Source organism: Cervus elaphus, chromosome 5, assembly GCF_910594005.1.
Source record: "Cervus elaphus chromosome 5, mCerEla1.1, whole genome shotgun sequence".
NCBI lineage: Eukaryota > Metazoa > Chordata > Mammalia > Artiodactyla > Cervidae > Cervus > Cervus elaphus.
Genome location: NC_057819.1, coordinates 64,427,840 through 64,445,835, shown reverse-complemented (window position 1 = coordinate 64,445,835; position 17,996 = coordinate 64,427,840). Strand labels below are relative to the sequence as shown.

The window sequence follows — 17,996 nt, the reverse complement described above, 5'->3', positions numbered from 1 at the left end:
AGTGCTAGGAAACAGGGGATAAGTAAATTTCTGTTCATTAAATGGGGAAGTAAATGTGAAAATTCTATGCTTTGGATAGATATTCTAATCCTTTTATGTTTTCTCTATATCATTACTCCTTGGAAGACCAAAAATATACAAATAATATTTATGGATCCTAGTACCTTTAGCAACTCCCTACTGTTAACTCAATAAATCAACTTTGAATTTCAAGCCAAAACATTTAGAAACCTTTCCTTTTCAAAGTTAAGTTACATGTAAGCACACCTTAATATTTTTATGAAGTCATTTTCTTTAACTGTTTCACTCAATATTTTATTTTAAAAATAATGGCTAGACTTTACTAAAGATAGTGACTACTAACGACAAAATCAAATGAAAGATTCTTCTGAAACTTTAAAGCTAAATTATCAAATATAACAAGTGATTCAAATTTATTAATTCAATTTTCCATTATAACTAGTAGTCAACTATCATTCATTTTCAGAATCAATCTTTTTGCAAACCAAGATGATGATGAAGGCCACACAGGGACAATCTCATCAAACAGTTGATAAGTTTTCTAGACTGATGTGTTCTTGTATTTAACAATGTCATCAAGCTCTGGTATCTTCCAACATTTTTAACAGCACTATGATATTATTAAGGAGCCGATCACCAAATCCAAGGGCCTTTGCTGCATCATTTGATATGACCAACCACTGCTTTATTTTGTAGTTCTTTCAAATGTTGAGGAAGTATGGTTATTCTCTGAAGAGGCCATGGGTCAAGTGATAGACTGGCTATAAGGGATGAAGGGGAGAGTGGCCAAACTTTTTTTAAAAGCAGGTTTCCATGTAGCCCCATTTTAGCACTTATTTATATTAATATTTAAAATTTTTATTCTTTTATTTTTATGTGTACCAATCTTAATCTGATTCTAAAGCTATTATGCTTAAAATAAAATAACCTTATCCAGTGGTAGAATATGAGGTTTGCCATGTGGATGTGAACAACACTCCATAGACCAGGGGAACTAATTTACCTTGCTGCTCCAGAAGCCTGAGCGTCAGTATGATGTAATAGCAAGCGTAATCTATTTGAAGACTTGGGGCTGAGTCCAGGCTTTCTTTTTACTTAATCTTCTGACCCTGGTTAAGTGATTTAATTTCTGTGAGTCTTCATCCAATCTTAAAATATCACTCTCTCTAAACAAAGAACTGACAGAGAAGAACATGATAAAATAGTCAAATAGAATACCTTGGGAAAATTTGTCAGATAGTGACATGGATGGTATGTATTTGATATTAATGGGTAAAATTAAAAAGAAAAACAAAACGTATTTTAGCAGGAATTTTAGGAGGGAAGAAAAAGCCATTGTAACTTTCATAAAATGAATGAAACTTGGAAATGAAAAAAAATTTGTGCAGGTGAAACAGTTTGTAACACAGTTGCCTATAAAATACAAAGCAAGAGTTTAGCTACACAGGTTCATTGAATAAATATCTGACTACATACTTGAGGAAAACTAAGTCACACCAAAGTACCGTGAGGGATTCCAGCAACAATTTAATAGTTCAAAGCATGACATTATTTTGGAATGCAAAAAATAATAGCCTTATAGACCCACTTTTAAGAAGTTTATCATCAAATTCGTAAGAGATAATTAGACAAACTATTAATATAATTATTCTTATTTTGGAAAGAATTTGTCCCAAATGTAACTCATTTGGTAGTATTACCTGACATATATTATTCAAATATGGACTGGAAAGGATATTGGAAAATTGGATATCTCAGTGATTAGGCATGAAAATGATAACACAGTTCACAAAAGAAATACAAATGGCCAGTTGACATATGAAAAGGTCCTCATTCAGCATCAGCAATCAGGGAAATGCAAGCTCAAACTCCCACTAGACTGGCAAGGCAGAAGAGGACTGACTATCAATCGTGGTTGAGGGTTGGAGCCATGAGGTTCATACAATGCTGGTGTGAGTGTAACACTTTAGAAAACAGCTTGGAATCATTCATTCAAATTTAGAACACACATGACTGCGCCCAGGTATATACCATACAGAAACTCAGATGTGATGGAATACATATGTAAGAAATATTTATAGCAGTATTTACAATAATTTCAAACTGGAAACAACCAGGTATTTGTCAACAATAGAATGGCTAAATAAATTATGCCATACTGCTATAATGGAACACCACAAAACTCAGCAATTAAAATGAACAAACTACAGTTATATGAACAACTCAAACAATGTATGATGGATCAAAAAAGATGTTGAGCAAAAGCTGTAATCAAAACAGGTTACATACTGTTGTTCCAAGAGAAAGGGCAAAACCAAATAATATGTTGTTTAGAGATATACATGCTTGTAATAAAACTATAGAGGAAAGCAAAGAAATGGCTATCACTAAAGTTAGAATAATAGTTACCTCAAAAAGGGAGGGAAAGGTATTCAGGAAGGTCACTGGGGTACTTCTGGGGTGCTGGAAATGTTCCATTTCTTGATCTGGTTGGTTACATGGAGGCTTCTTTTACAATTACTCATTTTACTGAGTAACTGCTTTATGCATTTTAAAGCATATTTCACAATCAAACCACTAAAGGTAATTGAATATTGTAGATGGAATTTCTAGAAAGAAATACTGCTAGAGAATTTAGCTTATGAAATCTTTTACAGCAAAAACTACTGATGTGGGATAATGAAGCTGATAAAATAGTTTCTCATACGAGCTCACTTCCAAGTGTAGAAAAGAATCCTATACAAATATCCTTCTGTTATATTTTAACATACTATGCAGATCTTTGTTATAAACAAACTGATGAACCAGGGAAGGAACTCTGTTACCTAAAACTTCAGATTTCTTTTTTTGAATTTCGAATGAACCAGTTGTTTTCTTCTCTGGAGCCATAAGAAATGAAAGCACTGAAGAGATGCAGACCAAGTTTGCAATGTATGAGCTTCCTTTTCTGCAGCCGCCAGTTCCAGCTGTTTCCTCCAGTTAGCATACTGGGTGGTGAAGTGGGTGGGTCTTGCCTAGTAAGCTAGTGCAGCTGTAAGCTGATCAGTAGTTGGCTGAGGGCTCTCCTCCCCGCTATTCTGCCCCTCAGCACCAAGGTTCTCTGGTGGAACCACTGACAAGGAAAACCAATCAGGCTGCTGAAAAGCTCCATGTGGTTGGTTTACACACTTCCCTGGAGGTGTCCTCTGCTGCGTTGCAGAGCTCTGATGTTTGCATTCTTTATAGGCAAAGTTAACAAAATCTGTGGTGCTAGGCTTTACAAAATCCCCTCAATCTGTGTATTTTATTCCTTCAATTTCCATCAAAAAATTAGGAAGAGGAGCAAAACCCAAAATGATTTACACATGTAGCCATGTGGGGCCATCACTTGCTGTTCAGATTCCTTCTGAGTCTTATTTGGAAGGATCTGGCAGGGACTGGTCATAAGAAGTCAAATCTAGGGTAACTTAAACATAGGAGAGTTAACCTGGCTCTTAGAACTTGGATGAACGGGAGATGGGCAAGGCTGCTTTATCAGTCTCTTCTTGCTTTGGCAATATCCGTCCCCACCCCTCCCCCTCCTCCCATTACTTTTTCTGCAGCATTTTAATAAAAATGAGCCCGTGTATTTTACCCAGTTACAAGGTTCCTTGATGTATCTGCATATGGTGGTGGCAGAAGGGGCAGAAATTCTGACCTCCTCACATCTTATATAAAAACCTGCCCCTTATCCCCTGAGGTAGAAAGATCTGTAATAGTCACTGTCGCTGCTTCCGGAAGAGGTAAGGCGCGCCACAGTCCAGAGACCCAACTGCGGAATCTGCTTCCTTTCGTCCCTGCTTTTATCTCCTTCTCACACTATTCATCAGGACAGGTGCAAGACAGATTTCTGAGGATTCTGAAATCGTTTTATCTTAAAATTTCCTGTCCTAGGGAACTACACTGTCAACTTCATGAGTTTTTACTTGAATTTACTTTCCAGGATAACACCTGTAGGAAAACCAGTATAAATAGTAATAATATTTATTTTAGAAAGGAAATAGCCTTTGAGTCAGACCTGAAACACAGGCCAAAATTTCTTGATTACAGTAATGGACACTGATTAACAACCAATACCAGCTCTCCAAAGCTCCAAGCCACAAACATGAAAGATTCCTAAAAGGGAGGCAGTACTAAATTCTCCTCCTGAAACGTCAAAAATCCTTCCAAAATCCCTGGGAGGACGGCTCCCTTCCTTCGTCCCAACAATTCGCCTCCTTTTTCACTAAAGACTTAGGTTGGGACTCCTCACTTCAGCCGCAGCCCCATTTCCTTGGGGTGGAGAGGGGTAAGAGCAATGTGTTACAACTCGTATCTTTACAATGCTACGCAGTTTACAAAGCGCTTGGACTTCCGTCAAACTCCTCTGAGCTCCGCGAGTGAGGGAGCCATTCATTCATTCATCAAACATTTGCTCTGCCTGACCACGCGTCACCGGGCGCTGGTGTGGCTCCACACCAGGGGAAGGGTGGGGCGCTCGCGCCCTCCAGCAGGTGCGGCGGATCAAGATGTAAGATAACTTCTCGAGCAGCTGGGCTTTCCGAAGGCCCGTTTGGGGCCAAATGCCTCACCTTCGGGTGGTGCGCGCCCGAGCAAGGCCGCGCGGCCTGGGCCTCCTCCTTACTCCCCAAGGAGCAGTCACCACCTGCTCTGAAGGAAACCGCTACAGAGCAAGCTCTCCCCACCGCCCTCGGGTCAGGGGTAAGCTCAGGCGGCAGCTTAGGCTCCACGCGGCTCCTCCCCTTCCTCTCTTCTGTTCTGACGCGGCCGTAGAGGCGGCGGCAGCGACACCGAGTCCGCGGCCCGAGGCGCACCCACCCGCTCGCGGAGCCCGACTTCCTCTTCCCTTGGAGCGTCATCAGAGCGCGCCAGAGGCGCCTAGGGCGGGGTGATCGGAAAGGTGAAAAAAGACTAGGGGAGTGAGCCTCCGAGAGGAGAGAAAAGGGAGGGCGGGTGGGGGGAGCGGTTGCTAGGTGACTTGCGTCATTGTTGCGCGCCGTTTTCCTCCCGCCCCTCTCTCTGGAGTGAGGCGAGAGCCCCGCACTGAGCGAGGGAGACAGCGAGCTAAGCTCCGGGCGCTACCGCCACCGCCGCCGCCGCGAGCGTGAGAGCCAGGGAGCATCTGAGAGACCCAGCGCCCGTGCACCGGCCGCCGCCAGGACCTCTGCCCTGACCTGGGCCGGCGGGAGCCGCGGCCACCTCTCTTCTCCCCCCCTCACCTTCCCGGCCGGCAGCCGCGGCTGCACACGCCGGAGCCGGAGCCGGAGCCGGAGCCGGTGGCTGGGGGGCAGGGAGGTGGCTACCTCGGGCCGGGACTAGTCCGCTGCTCGGCGGGGAGAGGACGCTGAGGAGGGGCCGGAGCTTCTGTTGGTCCCGGGGCGCGGGGCGAGGGACCCCCAAGGTGGAGGGAGGGGGTCCCAGCCGCAGCGACACATGCGGGAGCCGGGAGCGGGGGCGGCGCCGAGCGGAGCCGGCCGGGTCCCCCACCTCGCCGCCGCCTCGGCCACCCGCCCGGGGCCGTAGCATCTCGCCGCGGAGTGCATGAGCCGGGGCTCCACGCCGGGCAGACGCCCCCCGGCCGGGGGGGGCGGGGACCCCGATGTGAAGCGGCGGCCGGGGCGGCGGGGACAGCGGGACCGGCACCGCCGTCCTTCCCTTCCCTCCCCCGCCCCTCTGCCCCCTCGGGGGGGGTCTCCGTTCTCGGCCCGTCGCCGGCCCCCCGGCTCCTCGGCGGGACTCCGGTAGGAGTTCTTAGAGCCCCCTCCCCGCCCCAGCCCCGAGGGCGGCGGGGCCGGGGGGGACCGGGGGGCCGGCCGCAGCCTCCGCCCAGAAGAAACTTTGTAAGACAAAAATCCGGAGCCTCCCAAACGGGACTGTCGGGGAGAAGTGGCCCGGGACGGGCAGAAGACCCAGCCTGAAGAGACCCAGGAAGAGGAAAGGAGGAGGTAAGCGGGGCCGCCGCCGCCGCCTCTGCTCCGGCCGCGCGGAAGAGACCCGGGTGGCCGCCCGGCTTGGCGATCCCAGCCCCGCTTCTTGCTCAGCGACGTGCCGGAGCTGCCGCGGCTGCCGCCTCGGTCCCGAAGAGGACAGGAAGCAGCCCGGTTTCTCAGCGCCGCCGGTTCTTCTCTAAAGTGTGAGTTCCCCGGGAAAGGGAGTGGCGGGGATGGGGGGTATTTAGAAAGGGGGAGGATGCTGGGGCGTCCTCTGGAGTTGGGCCAATGTTTTCCAGGAGTGTTGGGAGTGTGTAGATGAGAGGGGTACCTTGGTCCTCGCTGCCAGGAGAGGCATCCGGCAGCCCTGTGTTTTGTGACCTTTAGCGCTGGAAACGTGGGGTACACACAGGTTTCTCTTCGAGGAGTTCTGTCTTTCTTCAGAGTGAACACTTATACCTTTTTGGTCAGTAATTGGCAAAAGGAAATTGAGGAAGCCCGAGTCTATGTGCGCACAAAGGACATCTCTGTAATATCTCTTTTCCCGGTACACCGTGTGGGAAACTGCGCTGTAGTTTTTGGCCCTGGGCAACTCATTTGGGTTCCCAAGTGGGAACCTCTGACTCTGTGAACCCCAGAAAGTAAAACTTTTTTTTGGTCAGTCTTCTTTGAGAGATTTCATTTCAGGAGCAACTGGTATAGGAGTTATTTTTTTACCTTCTCATTTCCTGGGTGTAATTCCTGTGTATCCGGAGGACACTAACAGATTGCAGTTACTCAGGAAATTCTGAGTTCTTATGAATCGCAACTGATTTGGGGGAGAGAATTTAGTACTTTAACCAGTTTATGAAAGCTACTAAATTTTTTCCTTAAGTGCTTTTTTTTTTTTTTTAAGTAGCATATGTCCTGCTTGATGACTTCAAGCTTTGCTTATTTACCTCATGTTTCTCTATACAGTGAGGAGAACCTTCTGATGTTTAATTCTTTGAAGAAGAATGTTCTTCCTCTTATTTTAAAAGTGAAATCTGTAAAATCTTTTATTTGTAATTTAGGTATCCTCTCCGTGTGCCAAATTAAGGTGCAGGAAAGTAATTAACATTTCATATATTTGTACAGACCATAAGCATATGGTGGAATTCTATTTAACAGAACATAGGCAGTACTAAGAATTAGGGCCCCTGCAGACAGCTGTGTGAGCTCAGACTCTCTGAAGCCACTGCTGAGAGAAGCTTATTGGGAATGAATGTAGAAACTTTGTGGGAATGCAGTTATCTATGCTCTTTTCATTCAGGATCTTGTTTAAAACTTTCTCAAAACACTTTTCATCCTGAATTGTTTCTCTTTTGAAGAAATGAATTCTACAAGTTTATTAGCCCCTGAACTATGTAACAGTTCGTTTATTTCTCCCAAACCTGTCTCAAGTTTCAAGACACATCCCAAATTTGTGTTTTGAGAATTGCTACAACAAGTTGGAGTTCGTCTTTTCCTGGTTTTGTAGATGTTGATTGTTTCTCTTTACCATCATCTTTCCTGACTTTTTGTCTGTCTTAGAATAATTTTTTCCATCCTCATCATCACTTTGCCCTCCTCTGGAACTTCTCCAGGTGTTTTGTTTCTCTTTGTATGCCTTGTTCTTGTTATGCTTTTGTTAGAAGTCTTATATTCTCTTTTGAATAGATACTGACATCAAAATATTGAGCAGAGTATGTAATATTAGACGTGGAGTCAAAACCGAAGGTCTGTATATCTGTTATTTTGTGACCTTGAGGAAGTCATGTATTCCATACTTTACAAAGTTAGGAGGAAGAGGAATCTAGTTTTGCATAGGCTCTTTTTGGTGGGGAGGAAAGGAGGACAGCAACAAGCTAATTTGAGCGTAGATTATGCTCCATCAAAGTTGTTTACAGCTTTAAGACTTGTACTGTTTCGACTATACATTGGTTAAAAATCATGGTATTGTTTTATTGCATATTTGAGCAGCAAAGAAACAGCAAAGTATTTGGGGGCCCCTGCCTTTGAGATGCGTTTGTGTCTGGGTGGCAGAGGCAGTGAAACACAAATTGCACAGAATCACAGGAAAGGGGGAATGGACTAGTTTTCATCTGTGACTGCTGTGTTGGCTGCTGTTGGTACCAGTTTCATTAGAGAAATACTGATGTTGGACCATACAAAACTTACTGGAGTATCTCAGTCAGGGGAAGGTGTTTTTTTGTTTTTTTTTTTTTTGGAAGAAAAGAGCAAGTGGAGATAAAATGTTTAGAACTCTTGAAACTGGAGGGTGTGAGGGACAGATGTAATTAGGAAGTTAACTTATGGGAATACAGCGGGAATTTGTTGAGTAGACTTAGGGTCAGTTTGTGTGGATACATGTTTACAGCCTGAAGAATGAATTGAGAGAAGTGTTTTTTAGAGGGTAGGTTTAGACCATTGAGGATAAATTGTATTTTAGGCCAAGAGGCATTGTACCTGGATTAGGATTTTGGTGTTCTAGGGAACTAACATTTTTATACCACAGTTAACTGAAGGGCTATAACAGATGCAAGAGTGAAAAAGAAGATGCTCCCAGTATGTTAGTATGGTACTAGTGGTTTCTTATGGAGAAGGAAATGGCAACCCACTCCAGTATTCTTGCCTGGAGAATCCCAGAGACAGGGGAGCCTGGTGGGCTGTCGTCTGCCGGGTTGCACAGGGTCGGACACTACTGAAGCGACTTAGCAGCAGCAGCAGTGGTTTCTTAAAAAGAGTAATTAAAAAATGGGGCAATGGACTTTGTTTTGGACATCAAATTTTAGGGTTAAACTTGGATACTGATTCAGTTTCAAAACAGTAAAATGATGAGTGATATGCTGAAAACTGGGAGTCATTATTAAGTACTATGGTTTCTGTATAGTGTTTATGGAGAGAATGAGCCAAAAAATGGGTACATTTACTTGGGAGGAGGAGAATTTGTTAAAGTTAGCAAAGATAGAGGAAGAACAAAGAATGGATGAGACTGAAAGTGAATGAGAGTTGAAATTGAAAAGGAAGGAATGACCTTTAAACATGGCCACCAGTTCAGTCTTAGGGCATATGATTATCTTTGAAATAGCTAACAAGCTTTTTATAGGCTATATAGGTCCTTTGAGATTAAGTTCAGAAGAATATATAAAATTTCAGTTTTAAGGAACTTGTACAAGAAGGGACAGATCTGTTTCATCAAACTCATCTTTTTAAAAGTTTGCCTTTCATTATTATCCTAAGTTTGGTCTTTAACATGACGAAGTGGGGCTAAAAATAGCTGGCAGAGAAGGCTACTTCCCCTGCTGCAGTTGGTGTGTGTCTTTGTGTCCCATACAATGGAGGGGATATCCCTGTGTTGGCACAGCATGCTGAAAATGCCTTAAAAACCTTTCTATTAAAAAACAAGCAAAAACCAATTTGGCACTTAAAAGAATTTAGACATCTTCGAAGCATTTGTAGACAGTGGAAGACTGATCTTTAAGAAATTAAAAATATTTAAAATTTTTGTGGTGAAACTTCCATATAGGGTGTTCTCTAACAAGGGCTTTCCAGGTGATGCAATAGTAGAGAATCCACCTGCCAATGCAGGAGATGCAGTGTGATCCCTGGGTCAGGAAGATCCCTTGGAGAAGGAAATGGCAACCCACTCCAGTTTTCTTGCTTGGGAAATGCCATGGACAAAGGAGCCTGGTGGGCTACAGTCTGTGGGGCCTCATAAGAGTTGGACACGACTGACCAGAGCACAGTATCATCAGCATCTAACAAGGATTAAGGATTATGAGGTAGGAAATACATATTTCACACTTTTCTGCGTTCCTTAGTTTGAATTCACCTTCTTAGTAGCTTCTTTGGCCTCTTCCTCAGAGCAGTAATTGAAATGGCCATAGCTATTTAGACAGGGAGCTAGATCGAAGGTGGTCTAGGACTTGGAATATATGCCATGTGTGCCTTCTCTTCTCACCTTCTATTTTCCACATTTTTTCTGCAGGTGAAACCATGTTTTGATGAACTTTAAAGGGCCTTTTTGGGTTGACTTGATCTGCTAGTAAAGACAGTGGGGAAGATGGGGCTCATAGTAGGGAATGATCACCTCGTGTGCTCTGCCTTAGCAACTTTGGGACTCATTTGGGATGAATGAAAGAGTCGTGTGTGTGTGTTTAAACACTGGATGATCCCAAAGCCCACATGTAGTTAGCAGGCACCCAGTTCGTGTACTTGAAGGTGGTGCTTGAAGAAATCTTGTGTTTCCTCCAGCATCTCATTGTGCAGAGGAGGGGTTGGCAAACTTTTTTCTTTGTGAAGGACCAATTAGTAAATAGTTTAGATTTTGGGAACCATATGGTCTCTGTTGCAAAGATTCAGTTCTCCTGTTGAAGTGTGAACGCAGCCACAGACAATATGTAAGTGAATGTGTGTGACTGTGTTCTAATAAAGCCGTATACATAAAAACAAAGTGGACTGGGTTTGACTGGTAGTTTACGGATCCCTGGTATAAAACACTGCCAGGTCCACTCACATGCAGTGTGAGCTTCCTTCCACTACAAAGCTGGGACTGGCTATTTTAGCTGGTCTCTGTTTTCTAAATGAGATATATATCTTTGAGGCTGTCTTAAAATGGTTCTGCACAGTCTTCTGTTCAAAGGTCCTTTTGCCTCCATAGTGATGAAAAACTATGGACTGAGGAGCAGAGGCAATGCCATCTGTAAAGGGATGCAGCTAAAAAGTAGGGACTGCTTGGATTTCTCTTTCAAAGATACCATAGCATATAAGATACCATATGGTGATATATTGGCTGTGTATCAGGGCCAGAAGCATCTCTGAAGTATCTTTGAAGAAACTTGTGAGTATAATTTTGAAAGGTTCTGAAAATAAGCTGTAGAGCATTTACTTTAGATGTAAAGTTAGAATTGTTCATGGTTTGTTTGAATCAGGTGAAAGTATTAGTCAAACCTTAAGATCAATAAAGTTTGATCCTTCTGTTTCTTAAAGCTTTGGTGATCTTTTGCAGTGTCCATCAGTGGGTAGAATTACTGACTCCACAATTTTTGTTAATTTCAAGTTAATACTTGAAAATACTTGATCTTAACAGATCACTTACATCATTTAATTGTGTACTTTAAAAAGTTTTGCTGTGTTCTTAAGGGTAAATGTAACATGGTTTAATAGATTCACCCAACAAATAAATCTCAAATGTGTTGTTTAGAAAGGACAGTTCATTTTGTTCAATGTTACATCATAGCTAATATCAAAACTTTTGTTTCATTTGTTAATATTGGATGGTGGTATATTTTTACCCTGGTTTCATAGGAGTTATTTATCTCAGGCAGGGGAAGGGATTATTCTTGCAGTAGTGACCACTTTTTGGTTTCAAACCTGCTTTTACTTTACATAATGTTTCTACATATAATTGATAACTTCAGTTCCTCTTCTTTTAAAAAAAGGAGTCTGACAATTTTACACAGCCTGACAATTTTAGTATACCTTTTAGAAAGAAGGTCACTTTAAAGTTGCTTTCTCGTTCATTAGGAGAGGATTGTTTCTTTGCTCTTTTTAAAAGTCTTCCTTTTATTTCAAGTTTAAGGATTAGTGGCAGTTTAAAAGACACAAGATGTCTGTCTCCTATCTGCAAATATTCCAAATAGAAATATTCTATATTGGTGACACTTTCAGTGGACTAGGGAAAAGAGAGGTGTATAATTTTTTTTTTAATTACTTGTAGCTGAATTGTCATTACCAACAGATGAGTAAAGTTGTTTCCAAATAATGGACTCCTGCTGTTAAACATTTCTACTTTGTGTCTTTCCCTCACCAGGTGTCAAGCCAGTCTGTCTGATGCCTTAGTGTAGTAGATTTTTGCTACTTTCTTGTGATACCTCATTGATACTGTCTCACTGATCCCTTTCACAACAGGTTTAGAGTGTTTTCTAAATCTGCTTGACATTTTCTGAACACTATGGGATATATATTTTCTAATAATTACACTTTTACACACATGTATAGTTAGTAGTTCCTCCTAGTCTATCTTCAGAATTGTGAAATATTTGAGGGAATATCTGTGCTTGATCTGGATATTGAGTGACAGAACGTATAGCAGTTTTTCTAACATGTTCCCTTAAAAAGTTTTGAGTAGCAATTGATTTCTCTGAAACTGTAAGCTAATAGAAGAAAATATGTTTGTGTTGTATTATCCTGCAATGCAGGTGGTTGAAAAGTAATGAATAAAAATGCGCAGGAGACGTTATTGCTTGGTATCTTGTTTTTTGCTCTCTTTTCCCATTCACCTAAGGAGTAGATTGTAGCTCAGTCAGGTATTGTGCAGTTTCTGTTGCTTTGCTGTTTCGCCTCTGCCCTTTTTTTCCAGCTGAAGGTTAGCTACTGGAAATCTGGTGGCTTTAGGCAGGAGGTTGCATGAGCTGTGTGTATGTCTGTGTGCACACGAGTCATGCTAGATGCTCCTTCATGGCTGCTGTGGAATTTAGGAACTGTTAAAAAGATAGTGGTGCAAAGTATTTTTAATATCACTTGGGCTTTCTTCTGAGAGGTTCACCATAGGACAATATACTGAACCCATCAATATATGTTAGGCTAGATGTGAAGTGTCAAAACAAATTGCTGGTTTGTTTTTGAAAGAAAGTATGTATCTTAGTGAGACTTGTAGGACAGCGTGCTTTTCAGGGCAGTGTAGTGGGTAGTAATAGACCTTTGCACATCTCTAGGTCTGAGGAGGACTTGCCCCACTAATGTTGTTGTTTAGTCACTCAGTCATGTTCGACTCTTTGCAACCCCATGAACTGCAGCATGCTGGTGCTCCTTTCTTTCATCATCTCCCGGAGTTTGCTCAAACTCACGTCCCTTGAGTCGGTGATGCCATCCAAACATCTCATCCTCTCTCATCCCATTCTCCTCCCGCCTTCAATCTTTCCCAGCATCAGGGTCTTTTCCAATGAGTCAGCTCTTTGCATCAGGTGGCCAAAGTATTAGAGCTTCAGCATCAGTCCTTCCAGTGAATATTCAGGGTTGATTTCCTTTTGGATTGAGTGGCTTCATCTCCTTGCAGTCCAAGGGATTCTCAAGAGTCTTTTCCAACAGCACTTATAGTGGTGGGCAATTTAGAACTGTCTAATGGTAGAAACTATTATACATACTTGGAACAAGCAACGTGTTGCAAATTTGTTTCTCATTTCTCTCATAAAATACACTGATGCTCTGGAGGCAGAAGCCCCATTAGTTAGGCAATACTTCTCTTGCCTTTGTGGCCTAGGACAAGCTACTTAGCCTTTAACTATTGGCTCCATCACCTGTTGATGGGACATATCTTACACAGGGTTGTTAGGATTAAATGAGATAATGTAAAATGTATGCGAAGCTCTTCCAGTGCCTGGCATATAGATGACCCATGACTATTAACTTATTATGGTAAAGATCTTTTAAAGTATAACATAGACAGAAGGGTAATGTCAGGCTTTATATTGCCCAATACTTAAATTCAGCCTTGAGCTTAACAAATTATATTGAAGTAATTCTGCAGTGTTTTCAAAAGCCTCTGAAACAGTGTATGATTCATTAACATTTTTATTTAAAAAAATCTTAAAGAAATGGCAGAACTGCTGTGCTTATTATTTATAGAAAAGAAAGACTTACTTAAACATAACTAGAACTTGAATTTATCCCTAAAGACCTCAATAGTGCTTAGATTAGAAAGGACTCTTTTTTGAATAATTTATTGATTATCTCTGAAAGTAACTATGGTTTAAATTGTCCATTTAGTAGTAGCAGTATGTAATTGTGTTAATGGCAACCCACTCCAGTATTCTTGCCTGGAGAATCCCATGGACAGAGAAGCCTGGTGGGCTACAGTCCACGGGGTCGCTAAGAGTCGGACATGACTGAGCAACTTCACTTCACTTTTCAGTTGTGTTATCAAGCCATTTAACTGTCCATCTCTTAACACTTGAGAATAAAAAACTTTGAAAAAATCATGAAGTTTAGTAAGTTTTATTTGTGTGAGTACATCTCAAACTAAAATGGAAGGAATTTTATTTAGGTGATTTTCTTTTACTAAATTTTTAACTTTCTCCTTTTTCTAAAATGATGAGAGGGAGGAAGGGATATTCCCTTTTCATGCTTAATATTTATTAAATGCAGGATCAGTTTTCAGAGATAACTTTTCCTTTAAGCTTGGCATATCACTGTTCTATTGGCCAGTTCAAGAAATAAATGCTTCTTGATAGTTTTTTTGTATTTGGAAAGTATTTCTATTTTGAGAACAGTTTGCCTATGTCTTCATAGTTTGTTTACTTAATTGAACTGTATGTTTAAGATAAGTATGAAAAAAATCTGAAGGCAGAAAGAAAAGACTGAGATATATTTCTTAGCACTATTTTTCTTGCCAACTCTTGTCCTCATTCTTATGCAGAAATTAGATTGACTTATATATTAGTGGATCTCTGGTTAAGTAATTTAACGAATATTTCAGTTTTTAAACAAATTCAATCTTTTAAATATTTTTCTTTGGTGGTTGCAATTGGAGTTTTAATTCTGGAGTTATGCTACTTTCCATTTTAGAGATTTTCAGAAAGGATTATGGTTATGAATAGGTTACTGGGTAGGTGGAAGAAGAGCACAGTCTTTCTAGTGAGTTTAATTTCTTCCTGTTTATTTATTATGTCTGCAATACCAGAGGCTATATAAATAAATACGTGGGTCATCAGCTTTCTTTTGCATGATTGGTGGTCTCTTCATTGACTGTGTGACTTTGATAATATAACCTTTGGAATGCAGCTGTAATAAGTGGGGAACATTTTTTTCTACCTGAATATTACACAGGTAGGCTTGTTTTTATTAGAGAAATATGGAAATGGTAACTCACTATATTAGAAATTTAGAGTAGGAAACAAATGATTCCCAAGTTTTGGTAAAGGCCTGTTAGTAGGAGAGGAGAGATGGGATGTACAGAGGAGGGGAGAGACACAGCGAAGGAGGGAACGAAGCAGCAGACTGGGGAGAGTGGCTCAGGAAGCTTTGAGGTCAGCCTTAGTCAGAGCTCACACCCTGTTATTTCTTTGGGTTGTGGACCTGGGGTGTTACCACTTGTTATCTACCACCCTTTGAAATGTTGATTACATGATTGACTCTAGTTCCTAGCTTTTCAACATCTGGATTCTTTAAGCCATTGAAGTTTTAATCTATGTGGGATAATCTGTGTATTCTAGGGTGGGAAAATTTCCTGCTAGTACCTGCTAGAGGAGGGGGCAGACATACAGTTTTTGAGTATGTTGGAGTTTCTTTTTTGTCTTGTTTCATTGTTTTTACTCATGGGCCACGTTCCCCTCATTGGCTGCATTTCCCTAGCTTTGCCCAAGAAGGGTGTTTGTAATTCTGTATGTGTGACAGAGTAGGTGATAGCTAGGCCTTGGCGTTAACAGACCCAGGTTCCAGCTGTGCTGCTTTGTGACCTTGGGCAAGTTATTTATTCAGTATATGAACCTGTAAAACAGGTGATGATAGTAGTGCCTCTCTCTTAGAGGTTGAGAGGGTTGAGATAATGGATCACAGTGTCTGGCTCAGAGTTAGTGCTCAATAAATGGTAATTATTGCAAGAGTAGTAAATATTACACTATTATTGTTATTTTTGTGTTGCTGAAGGCCTTTGTGACCTTTGTTTTTGAATATGTCACTACTTTGAATACTGCTTTTACTCAGCAGCGATGTTCATTGAACACTTACCGTGCTAGGCATTGATCTAAGTGAACAGAACATTGTAATCCCTGCCCTCTTGAGACTTACATTCTGGTTGAAGGGTACAGAATACATGAAAGCAAAGCAGATGACCTGTGTCTCATCCTGTGAAACTTGGTGTTTGACCTCCTATGTCTGAGTCTCCACTGACCAGCCCTGCGAGTCCGCCTGCGGGTCTTTGGCGTTGTTGCTGTGCTTGAGAGGGTTTGTGGCAGGAGCGCCCTGACGGCACGTCACTAGTCTCACTGCTCTCCAGCTGCCACGCGGTCTTCGTTTGAAGGCAGGCTTTTTACTCATTTTTTCCTTGGCTTGCTGCTTACATTGGCTGTCACACAGCCTTCCTTTCAGGCCCCGCACTTCTGCTCCACATTATTTACAGAAGTGTTACTCCTCTCCAGCTTATCATACTTTGCTCATCCATTTCATTTCAAAGGGGGGATACTGGAAACCTCTTTTAAGAAGTATTCTCTGACTAACTAGTGATCTATGCTTTCCTCCTGAAAGTTGCTCAGTTGTGTCCGACTCTTTGCGACCCCATGGACAGTCCATGGAATTCCCCAGGCCAGAATACTGGAGTGGGTAAGCCTTTCCCTTCTGCAGGGGATCTTCCCAACCCAGGGACTGAACCCAGGTCTCCCGCACGGCAGGCAGATTCGTTACCAGCTGAGCCACAAGGGAAGCCACAAAGGAGCTTTCCTCCTGCTCTTTTTTAATTTCTCATGTTGTGTGTGTTAACGGAGGTATTTTACTTGGTATTCTCTGTCTTAAAATACTTTTCTTATATCTTCAATTAAATTGTAAGCCTTTTTCGGTCAGGGACCACTTTTCTTTTCTGAACCTTGGCCTCCTCACTTGAAAATAAGATGATACCTACCTCACAGGATGTTGTGAGATTTCAGAGAGATAATGTGTTGAAAAGGTCCTGAGCCAAATCCTTAATAAATGTAGCTTTGTTTTCTTTGAACCACTCCAGTTCCTAAAGTTGGTACTGGGCATACATATAGTCAGTGCTTAAAAAATACTTGTTAATTTGTCCTGAGTTGAGGTTGAGTCTTTTTATTTAACTTAACACTTGTGTGGATTGTGTTGTAATACGTGAACCGTGAACTTATAGATGTTCAAGCTGGTTTTAGAAAAGGTAGAGGAACCAGAGATCAAATTGCCAACATTCACTGGATCATCGAAAAAGCAAGAGAGTTCCAGAAAAACATCTATTTCTGCTTTATTGACTATGCCAAAGCCTTAGACTGTGTGGATTACAATAAACTGTGGAAAATTCTGAAAGAGATGGGAATACCAGACCATGTGACCTGCCTCTTGAGAAATCTGTATGCAGGTCAGGAAGCAACAGTTAGAACTGGACATGGAACAACAGACTGGTTCCCAGTAGGAAAAGGAGTCCGTCAAGGCTGTATATTGTCACCCTGCTTATTTAACTTATATGCAGAGTACATCATGGGAAATGCTGGGCTGGATGAAGCACAAGCTGGAATCAAGATTGCCGGGAGAAATATCAATAACCTCAGATATGCAGATGACACCACCCTTATGGCAGAAAGTGAAGAGGAACTAAAAAGCCTCTTGATGAAAGTGAAGGAGAGTGAAAAAGTTGGCTTAAAGCTCAACATTGGGAAAACTAAGATCATGGCATCTGGTCCCATCACTTCATGGGAAATGGATGGGGAGACAGTGGAAAGAGTGTCAGACTTTTATTTTTTTGGGCTCCAAAATCACTGCAGATGGTGACTACAGCCATGAAATTAAAAGACATTTACTCCTTGGAAGGAAAGTTATGACCAACCTAGATAGCATATTAAAAAGCAGAGACATTACTTTGCCAACACAGGTCTGTCTAGTCAAGGCTATGGTTTTTCCATTGGTCATGTATGAATGTGAGAGTTGGACTGTGAAGAAAGCTGAGCGCTGAAAATTTGATGCTTTTGAACTGTGGTGTTGGAGAAGACTCCTGAGAGTCCCTTGGACTGCAAAGAGATCCAACCAGTCCATCCTGAAGGAGATCAGTCCTGGGTGTTCATTGGAAGGACTGATACTGAAGCTGAAATTCCAATACTTTGGCCACCTCATGCGAAGAGTTGACTCATGGGAAAAGACCCTGATGCTGGGAGGGATTGGGGGCAGGAGGAGAAGGGGATGACAGAGGATGAGATAGCTGGATGGCATTACCGACTGGATGGACATGGGTTTGAGTAAACTCTGGGAGTTGGTGATGGACAGGGAGGCCTGGCATGCTGCAATTCATGGGGTCACAAAGAGTCAGACACGACTGAG

The 17,996-nt window shown here is 42.1% G+C and overlaps 3 protein-coding genes across 4 annotated transcripts in view; 1 reads left to right on the top strand and 2 right to left on the bottom strand.

Moving 5' to 3' along the window:
- Positions 1-417: 417 nt before the first annotated feature.
- LOC122694202 lies at positions 418-4,898 on the bottom strand. 2 transcript variants are annotated; one of them, XR_006341133.1, is made up of 2 exons: positions 2,431-4,898; positions 418-1,199 (listed from the first exon to the last, which is right to left on the bottom strand). XR_006341133.1 is itself a non-coding variant. In XM_043902612.1 (1 exon), exon 1 carries the CDS (start codon positions 4,896-4,898, stop codon positions 4,443-4,445), a length of 456 nt encoding a protein of 151 aa, XP_043758547.1. In that variant the 3' UTR covers positions 1,532-4,442. The 2 variants fall into 2 exon arrangements, 1 of the variants encoding a protein (XP_043758547.1); XM_043902612.1 differs by lacking the exon at positions 418-1,199 and having other exon boundaries at positions 1,532-4,898.
- Positions 4,899-5,071: 173 nt separating this feature from the next.
- The window catches only part of FBXW7 (F-box and WD repeat domain containing 7), a 216,746-nt gene continuing 203,821 nt past the window's right edge, over positions 5,072-17,996 (top strand). The window contains exon 1 of the mRNA XM_043902609.1: positions 5,072-6,172. The gene's annotated coding sequence lies outside the window, so the exon portion shown is untranslated. The remainder of the gene's footprint in view (positions 6,173-17,996) is intronic.
- LOC122693167 (basic salivary proline-rich protein 3-like) lies at positions 5,355-15,707 on the bottom strand. The gene is made up of 3 exons (XM_043900749.1): positions 15,696-15,707; positions 5,996-6,407; positions 5,355-5,953 (listed from the first exon to the last, which is right to left on the bottom strand). The coding sequence occupies exons 1-3, from the start codon at positions 15,705-15,707 to the stop codon at positions 5,355-5,357; spliced, it is 1,023 nt and encodes a 340-aa protein (XP_043756684.1).